Below are 10,601 nucleotides of genomic sequence, written 5' to 3' on the forward strand. Positions count from 1 at the left end.
TTTGGTGGAACATGGAAGAGTTCTAACAAAAACCCAGTGACTGCCCATATAATAAGCAACTACTAAAAAGAATCAAAGCACTACCAATACTTCCCTCTCAACACTTGTAAAAACTTCTAGGTTCTTCCTCTAGCAGGCTCTTGAGTTCTTAGTTGGCTCCAGGGGAAACACTGGGGTAAGCACACTACCAGCAAAGACCCAATTTCAAGAAATGCTCTTTTCCAGAGTGTTCTTCAATTGCATTTTTAGGATCCGCAAGCCCAAACCATTCTCTGTCACACAAAAAAAATATATTGAGGGACTTGAGGAGAAAGGACCTGAAGTTTTCAACTGCAACAACATCAGCAAATTATTACTATGGCACGAGGGTACACAGGAACCGAAGATCCTTGAGGCAGCTCAATCCCACCCTTGCAGATCTGTCCTTCCCGTACCCTACAAGGCCACGGCTCATGCGAAGCCACGCCGTTACGGCAGCACTGCTGTGCCCGATCTGTCTGGAGGAAGAGGCGAGCTACAGATAGTTACTCCTTGCTGTTCTGATCGTCATTAGGGTAGGGGGGCAATTCTGCACCAGGATCTGGGGGTTCCTTGGGGGCCAGGCTGTAGAGAGCAGTTGCAGGAGAGAGGCTCTGCTCCTACCTCCTGGGAGTTTTAGGACCTCCGTACAGCCGAGGGGAAAATTTGACGCAAAATCATCAGTCTTACAACACTAAACATTTCTAATCTTTAATACTCCTGGTAGCAACAACAGCTGTACAGTACCAGAGAGCACAGAGACCTTCCCTCTCAAAAGCTCCTTGCGCAGAAAGAAGAGTGTGTGTCAGACAAACAAGCAGGTCCCTCTGTTACTCCCCAAGAGGCACATCTTACAGAAGACAAAGTCAGGAGGAAAAAACACCAGTCACAAGTTAACCACATTTTGCTTCGAGGTCTCTGTACACAGCACAGGGCTGGGGGATCTGTTAAAGCCAACGTCACCCATCACTTCGAACAGAATAACCCTTAACATAAATGTCCTCCAAGACATCATCGTGATACCAAGAATTCGCACTTCCAGGTGTGGCAGCCGCTACCTCAGCGCTATAGATCTTATTAAATGACCCCCTAACAACACACACGTAGCGAGCAAACAACGCGACAGAGCCAATCCATCCTCCTCTTGCCCCCGGGCTCTGAATGTTATGGGATGCAACTTCCATTTAGACACTGAGAACGTTGCAAAACAAGGCGAGTTGCACTTAACTTTCAGCTGAGCTCTGCTCTGTAACCTGAAGTCTTAACGTGGCCACGAGTCCAGTGTGCTCCAAACCACCCCCTCAGGAGAACCGAAGGCTCCGTGGCACATCGCAGAATGGAAAACACATTAAAACAAGCAAATGCCAAAACTCTAACGTTAAAGCCAGCTTGACGCTCACGTGTTTACAGTCTGCATAAAGTTCCTCGGTTAAAGTTTTGGTAAGGAGACCAAAACACAAGTATAAATATGAGAACCTTTAATTCAATTTCTTTAGGATAGAGATGGCCTTTTGCTGCTGGTATGTACAGCCTCGCTGCTTTGGAATTTCCATGCCTCGACCAAAGATGTACGTAACAGGAACAACAATGGATGAAAAAGATGAAAGAAGCAGAATTGCCTAAAAACCTCTCAAACAACCAGACCACTATGAAGAGCCAGGTAAAAGAGTCAGCGTTGCTGGAGGACTGGGAGAACCTTCCTTTATGCAAAGGATACTCGTTCACTTGAATTTAACTGCATCCCTCAAGGCCCAAATGCCAGTTTGAAAGGGTTCAGCTAAGTCAGTAAGTCATTCTCTAACAAACAGACAAAAGAGCAGTGGGTTTAGCAGTTCACACAAATACCAGTTACAGTTGGAGATACAACCGAGAGAGAGTGCTTGGGCATCCCACCAGCTCTGAGCTTACACCCAGCTACAGCAACGCGTTACATGGGACAGGCTGGAAGTAGCTGAACGGTCTGAACAGACAAGTCAACACCAAGTGAGCCTGATCCAACATTCTGCGACAGGCTGAGGCAAATCTTCAAAGAGTTATTGCTTTTTGGTCTCTCAAACACAAGGCAGAAGCGCCAGCAGTCAGCCCTCAGCTATCGCCTTACCGTCAGGAGTTGTGACCCTGGTCACACCTCCGTTTGGGAGGGGAGACGGAAGCTGCAAAGAAGCGTCTCAGCTGAGAAGTGTGACCAGAATTCTCTCTGCTGTGGATCTCCCACATCTTGGCTTTGTATTTTGTCCTTCTGATCGAACAGAAACGATCAGACAACATCCAGAAGCTTTCCTGCTCACACTTTGGTTCTCTCCCTGCGTGGAAACACCCTTTTTTCTACCTGAACTGCGTTAACCACACCCGCTACGCCACGTGCCGCCACCCGAACATCTCCGTTCTGACTCATTCGGCCAACGCAGAGGTTCCACTCACACGATGACGGTGAGGTTTCAGGGCCCACACAGCTAAAAGGACCAACCTTGGAGACAATCGAGTCTTTCAAAGACTCAGTATCAGGAGCAGAAAAACAGCATAAAGTGGGACAAGGCCAGCTTGAGTTCGAGAGCTCCGAGCTGCACGAGGCAACTTGTGCTCCGAGGATGTCGGGCATTGTGCTTCATTAGGAAACAAAATATAAGCTTTCCACTCCATTAGGAATGACTTTAGGAGTGAAAGCACATAAGACGACGACTCACCTCATCAACAATGCACTGCAATAACTGGAGAGGCTGCAATGGAAAGAAAAGAGGGAAAAAGTATTAGCCTATATGCAATATCTTTACAGTGGAGTGGAAAGAAAAAATCATTAATGCAATAAAATATAGCAAGATTAATCAACAGCAGCAAACTCTTATAAAAACATTGATGCTCAGGATGTTCTATTATTTCTAATGGTACCTAATCTAATACAGGCAGTTAAAGGTTTGCATTTTCTTCAAAATGCAATTTGCTAAGTTTAAAACAAGGCATTCAAGCATGCAGAGGAAGCAGCCATCAGGAAAAAGAAAAGTGAATTTTTTTCTGAACTCATAAAGCTTACCATTAAAGATCCCTGGTTTTTCTGAATCTGAAAAAAGGCAATATGTAATTAGCATGTCATAATCAAAATGACTCACTTGGACACATTATGATCACTGAGAGAAAATTATTGCATCGCTGGTGGCAATTTGTGGGCATGTGTTAACACAATTTACATAATGAAAATACACAAATGTTAATAGCTCGCTTCTCATTTATAGGCGAAAGTCAGCAGAATGTTAATTTCACACAACACTTTTTAGTACCCTCCAGGTTGTATTAGAATAGGAAGAAAAACCATAATCCATTTCAAAAGGCTGTTTACGATTCAGATATAAATAATGTTTTATATTGCTAGATTGTGAACACTGGGCTTAATGTTGCAATCATTGCTAATGTTATGAAGCTCACTCTTTTTAAATTAAAAACCGATTTATTTAAAATTGAAATTAAATCATAGTCAGAAATTAGAATTTTGGATTACTGCCAGCCTCTGCTCACAATCCCTTTTTTGTGAAGAAAACTTTAATTATGTGCTTGAAGTATCTACCGCTGCTCAGGAAAGCCTTTAATACTCCACTTTTACCCAAGTTTCTCACACATTCCAACCCAGTTTCACTTTGACTAGAAGTAGAGCATTGCCATCTGTGAGGCTGCAAAGTTTGATGAACTTCGTGTCGTTTTAAACGGCAAATGAAAGACTCGTTATCACTCGTCTTGGAGCCCTTCTTATTTCTTAACATCAATTTGGTTGGGAAATCAATTAATAGTTTGCAGTAACAGACCATACAATTGCCTACGGAGAGCTACGAAATATTCTGACTCGTACTGGCAACGCACCGTTCGATTACAAAACCAAACAAAGGCAGAATTACCCCACAAACCACTAAAGACAAGGTGCAGGGCAGGTACTTTGTGCAGAACATCTGCCCGGATTTAGGGAGGTTGGTATCCTGCTAATTTGCACATGCACACCATTTCTAACGAGCGCGGATAATTAACGACCTCTTTTTCCTTGGCGAGGCACGAAGTTGCTCACAACCCAGCGTAATCGCAAGGCAAACGGAACGCAGACCTCGGCGAGAACGTCGTCTTCTGCTCCAACACAGTTTATTTGGCTCGCCCCTCACATTTAATATTCTCTGCTGGATGGTGCCACGATGATGAATGTTGCAGGGCTGCCATCAGCTTTGGAAGCGTCACCCCCAATACCCAGCCAGAGGCAGGATCTTCCAGTAATACTTTACAGGTAGTAAAATGCAATATACAGGAGGCTGAAAATCAGCACCAAATAAAGAGCTGGGACTATGCACGGGAAGTCTTCTGCTATTCTATTACTGACCCACAACTATATGCTTAAAGTTTCTGTGTACAATCCTATTTTTTCCAAGAAAATAATAGACAGAAGGAGCCCACCACACTTTTAACGCTCAATGTTGATCTATTATGATTCCACAGAATAAATGTGCTGGTTTGCACTATTGCTAACAAGCAAAATATTCTGCGGGTATAAAAAGTCTTTTTTTCATACTTCGCTCCCAGATGCTAAATGACAAAATCGACTCAGCTGATTCAACAGGGATGATTTCGAGCTCCTTTAGATTAGTGCACATGAACAGGCAATTCAGTTTTTCATCCAAACAGAGCATCAGTCACATTTCCTTCCCGGGAAAATAGGTCTTGTCATGAAAAAGAATAGAGGTGGGGTCACATAGTGTAGCCTCAACACAGCTACGATTACACCCAATTTCAGAACAAGATTTAAAATATTATTTCTAATATTAGCGCTCGGTGCTTCTAATGAAAACTAAAGCCACGCAAATTGAAGCATTACAGAATTCCTCCCGTGACATCGTGACTCTCCGCCGGAGCGGCAGGCCCGGCTCGTGTGAGAGGGAGAGACGTGTGCTCGCTCACACACACATCGTTACCAGGTTTTATTACCCAATTTTGATGGCGACATATTATTTTGAGATCATCTTCATAAATTTTGCATTAAGGTAGCTGTGCCAGTACCTGGAATTGATTCAAAATGCTTAAGACACTCAATTACTTTTTAACACTGTTACCCGACGTAATGACATATCTGCTGTTTCCATTGCATTTGATGATGCAACATCATTGTAATTGATTCATTTTCTCAATTAAATAAAGCTACTGTGCTTGCCTCTACGCGAATGCCACAGAGACTCCCCGGTTAGATGTATTACCTATTTTCTCCGGCTCAGATATATTGCTCATAAGGCTGCACCGGGCTCCTCTGGTAACTCCACCGGCAAATGCAACGTTCCAGTCCTATTTTTCAAGTTCTGAACGGCAGCGAACGGAGCTGTACTTATATTAGGCATATTTTTCACTGTTAAAACTATGTTGTTTACCTTTTCCGAGACAACATTATTGGGCAGCCTCTGCAACTATAAACTAAGCCTAACCGAGGACAACTTTACAGTCGGTGCTTCTTCTGCCCACAGTTCATGAGGAAAGCGAAGCAGCCAGTTTTATAGCGCATTAAGAACGGTTTTAAAAGTACTCAACGTACGATGTTTTATCTTGCTGTTCCCCACGCTCCTTTTTTCCTCTCCCCTGCCTGTCTGGTTTCTGCGCACTACGGGGAGAGAAGATGTTGGGGAGGGCAGGTTCATCTTGAGGGATCCCCGCATCATGGCTGCAGCTTGATGCTCAAAAACTGGGGGATCAGGAACTGTCCCCGTCGTGGTTTTACAGTTTCCGCGAAGATTTTCCAGTTGTTCTATGGTACCGGCGACACAACCGAAAACCTCGCTCAAGAGGAAGACAAAAAAAGGCGCCGCACGTGTTTTAAGAGCATCACGGAACACATTGACGTGCCCGTTAAAACCTCATTCTCATTATGGGCAAGTCACTTGAACCTTTCACCAGCAGCTCGCTCCCTCGGCCACGCAGAAGAAGCTGCGCGAGCCCCGGAGCTGCTCATCGCTGCAAGGCCCAGCTGGTAAAGAAGGTTTTGTAAGCTTTTTGTTGGCGTGGGGTTGGAACTAGATGATCTCTGAGGTTCCTTCCAACCTCAATCATTGTGCGAATTTGCAGAATCAGATCAGCTGGTTTTTATTTCGGAACCTGTATTGTATTTTCTGTGGTTTTACTTACTGCACGTCACAGTTTATAATGTGAAGAAGCAGTGCAAATGATAAATAAATCTATCGCATTAACAGTCTGTTTCTCAGGACATGAAATACCACCGGGATCTAGATAAACCACTCCATAAAGCACATTCTCCAAATGGCTTTTTTTTCTTTTTTTTTAGGTTGGTTAAAAATGCAAAAGTTTGGCTCCTGCTTCATCTACTATTTAATGAATGCCTCTGGATATGAAAAGCAACTTTTGACAGACCATCAGGTTATATTTCTGTCTCCATGGAGATACTTTGGACGGGAAGTGGCTCAGAAGACCTCTACTGTCCCTTTCACATTATATTCACAAGCACAATCAGTGAAACTCAAATGAATCTACCCTGGGTAACTTGGAGGAGTCACTAGCTGTAGCTTTAATTTTCGCTTTTACTCTCTGGAATTAGGACTTGCCCTCGAGCTCTTGTTTGAGAGATTTGCAGGTGACCCAGGGTTAGATCTTCCCATATCAGTTAACAAATTTTCTCTTTACATATATACTGCTTTTCAAGCTAGTGATTTTTTTTTTAATAGAAAAATACCTATACCAACAAATCATACAGTTAAAATTTTTACGGGAGGCTTCACAACAGGACATTTATTTTCCTAATCCAGGAAACCGTGGATTTTAAAAGCACACACAACTTGTTTTTAATCTCTACAAATGAGAGTTAAGTTTTACTGAACAGCAGAAACCACAAATGTCGTTTCCTACTGACAAATCACCAACTTGCTTTGTCTCTGCCCTGATATAAATGGAAAAAGGACACGTAATTTCCATGAGGTCTTCACCACTATGGTTTTTACTCTTCCTCTGGAATGAAAGCATGATTTTCAGATGTATTTTACAAATTCTGGCAAAATTGAAATTGGTTATACTTCTGGAAGAAGTCAAAGCAACAGACCAGTACAACTGACCCCTCATAATTTGTTCCTGATATTCTGAACACCCTCTGCCCACTCCAATCTGTGGGGTTTGCAAATGTCAAACTCAATCACTGTCACACAACAGAGGACCAAAACTGAATAAAAATAAATTCAAAACAAACAAAAACCCTCGACAATTCACAACAACCTTAATATTAAATATTTTCTTACAATTATATTAGGTTGCTTTTCCCAGAGGTCTACAAACAAATTTATAGAAAGAGATTATTTCATCCACCATTGAACTGCAGCCACTTCTCAGAGAAATCTGTTTACCAGGGTCTAGCAACACAATTCAACAAAGTGGGCACGAACAGCTGCTCAAATTGTGGAGGGAGTGTGAGACACCAACAATAACTACTACACTGGAGTAGGATGAGGATGCTCGGGATATCACATTCCTCAGTCAGCAGAATGTGGGACAAGAAGTCTTAGGAAAGAGTAAATTTAGCAAACCGCTGCTCAGGACCTTGTTTCAAGCATCACAAAAACGTGCAGTAAGTAGAATAGAGGGTGTTCAGCCCGAAACGAAATAAAGGAAAGGACCTTAGTTCTAAGCAGTTCTTGCTTCATGTCACGCACGTTTATCAAGTTTAGTGACATGACCACCGTGGTACCGGTGAGGAACACCAGAAGGACCCAGAGGATACTAAGGAGACGAAAACTCATCACGACTGAGCAGGAATCTTGATGTTACCAAAAAACCCACCCCAAAACCCCAAAGGGACAAACACGACAGCAGGACGTGCAGGGAGGAGCACAGTCTGAAGACACACCAGGTTATCTTTAGTCTGTGCAGCACGTGTCCAAGCCTGTGCACCCCCGAGAGCTGTGAGCTGACCAGAGAAAGTTGAAAAAAAACCTCACAGGATCTGCCAGAAATCTAGAAAGGAGAGGGCGAAAGAACTGGGGGTTTCAGACTAAAGACAGAGCAAGGATGACATAACCACCAACCCTCCTCCATGTCCTCTCCACGTTCACTACGCACACAACTACCACCATACCCTGCAGTGAGGAGAACTTTGCTAATCCTAAAAGCACAGGAACCACCTCGGGAAACAGGAGAGTCTCCACCATCAGAAGCGCTGAAGAGCAGCAGCAGCACATCCATCAGGACTGTCCCTCCTGAGAAGCTCACCACCACGAGTCCCTTCTAGCTTGAAAAGAACACGGTAAAAAATGTCAACTGCTAAAGCCTGTCACTGGAACCCATCCAGAAAAATCCTGAGCTTTCTCCGAGGAGCTGGAAAATCAATTGTGATCACTACAGATGACAGAGGAGAGCACGATGGCCACGTGTGCCGTGTGCTCCTACCAGGCACGCTGGAAACACAGCTCTCAGCCTCTGGCATTGCCACTCCATGAACTTAGGGAGGAGCAAACGTTGGGACTGCTATGACCATCTCCACAAGTCCCTCACAACCTCCCAGACCTGTGAGGAGCAGGTACTCTCGCTCCTCAAATAGGCTGAGAGCCACAATTAATTTCTGAGCTCTCACTGTGTTGGTAAGGAAACAGGGAAAACGGAGCAGGAAGCTGCTGCAGCCTCGTCTCCGCTCTTCTCCATTTCCTGGGTGACTTGGGAGAAACCGTGTGTCCTCCTCGCCCTGGCCAAAGAGAGCCTGCTTAGAGCACAGAAGATGTCAATTTTCAGTAAATCCAATATTTGCTGACAGTTTGCAAATGGCCACCTAAACCACCCACACGATCAATCCCACCGCTAGCCTTTATCCTAGGGAGAGCCCATCTCCCAGGTTTAAGTTCCCATGGACACAAATCATTCAATGGCATCCACTGCGGGAGTTAGAGCGGGAGGGACATCTCCTTCCGAGCACTACAGGAACATCTCCTGTTCCACAGAAGCACCAACTCATGCAGGAGAGACAATCGTCAGATGGTTTGGGTTGGAAGGGACTTCCAGGACCACCCGGTTCCAAACCCCTGCCATGGGCAGGGCCACCTCCCACCAGACCAGGTTGCCCCAAGCCCCATCCAACCTGGTCTTGGATGCTGTCGGGGAGAACGTGTCCACAATCGCCCGTCCTGTGCTGGGAGGGCAAGAACACAACAGTATAGAGCAACAAAAAGCTGGTTTGTTTTTTTAACTCAATACAAGGGTCGTAACCAACCGGAGAATACAAACTTACACCCTGACCACAAAGATGCACCTGTGGGTGAAGACCTGCGGTCGGTGATTTTCCCACCGAAGGGAACTTCTCGCAGGTTGGAAGCTGGTGTCAGGGCGAGCAGGTCCCAGGAGAGGAACGAGCACGGAAGGAGGCACGGCCTGAGACCCGCTCCCTCCAGCCGCCTGCCATCGTTAGCGGCAGAATGCAAAACAATACCCAACAGTCTTTCAAGATCGTAAGCTTAAAACTCTTAAAACATATTGAAACATATTCTAAACCCAGGGTTTACTACCTATCTACACTTCCAAGCCTGGCCAAACCGTTCAAACACCAACTTTACATTATTTCAAAAAAAAAACAGATGGAAAGATTAAAATTACAAAAAGATATAAAATTTTCTTTATACTTCGGATCCCTAACAGATTTCCCCCCTCCCCTAAAAATCTCCCCATTTTCAAAAAAGAAAACAGGTCTGGAAAAACCGTAATTAAAATTTTACCGCAAGTCAAATTTAAGTTCAAGCTTGTTTCTGGCTAAGGAGAAAAAACAATAAAGCAAAATATGTCTGAAGCGCATTATCTCACAAATGATAAATGTAGTGAAGCCCATGTTAACAAATTGGTAAGAGTTTAAAATAATAGCAGATGACTTAAAATACTGTCAGTGATTTCTGGAATGCATTATAAAAGCAAAAATATTTGCACAAATCTATCATATTTAAGATATTATACAATAATTTAATTCACTGTTTTGGCATTAGCATTTGAGCAGTGTTTAATGTCTTTTAAATGGTGAGATGTAATGATATATGTGGAAGAAAAACATTTCGTTCTTACCAGGAAACATGCTGTAACCAACCCTCAATTTATTCTCACAAAATAAATGAATGCTTAAAGGATGCTTCTGTCAATTGAAAAAACAACAGTAAAATGGCTACTTTACATGCCAAGTTAAACTAAATATTTTTTTCCTTGACAACCTGCTTACGTTTAAATGAAACCAGGCCAGATTTGGTCAATAGTATGGATTACGTATAACAAAAAGAATCTTAGAACATGTTAATACAGGGATCAGCAAGCAGCAACTTCATTTGAAACCACACAATTATTTAGCAAACTAAGGCACAGCAAATAAATTAATCTGTTTTAAATGGAAGCGCTTGCGTAGTAGCTTTTTGACCTATAATTAAATCTTACTTGCAGAAATCACAGCGAGGGGAGAATTTGCTGATGAAAGTAAAAGACCAAAATCTTGAAAAAAAAACCCCCAACATCAAAAACCCAAACCCAAACCCCCAGCCCAGCTTTGGTATCAGAAATAAAATAAAAACAATGAAAAAACCCCTCACAAACACATTTGCAAAATCTTTTCCTGC

General features: G+C 43.4%; 1 protein-coding gene across 1 annotated transcript in view; it reads right to left on the reverse strand.

Annotated features, from left to right (window-relative positions):
* MAP2K5 (mitogen-activated protein kinase kinase 5) overlaps positions 1-10,601 on the reverse strand; it is a gene marked incomplete at its 5' end in the record, with an annotated part of 80,992 nt that overhangs the window by 32,352 nt on the left and 38,039 nt on the right. The window contains 2 exons of the mRNA XM_009875436.1: positions 2,703-2,735; positions 3,047-3,073. Of these exons, the coding sequence (XP_009873738.1) occupies positions 2,703-2,735; positions 3,047-3,073 (60 nt within the window). The remainder of the gene's footprint in view (positions 1-2,702; positions 2,736-3,046; positions 3,074-10,601) is intronic.

This window comes from Apaloderma vittatum, unplaced genomic scaffold (genome assembly GCF_000703405.1).
Source record: "Apaloderma vittatum isolate BGI_N311 unplaced genomic scaffold, ASM70340v1 scaffold3578, whole genome shotgun sequence".
In the NCBI taxonomy this organism is placed as follows: domain Eukaryota; kingdom Metazoa; phylum Chordata; class Aves; order Trogoniformes; family Trogonidae; genus Apaloderma; species Apaloderma vittatum.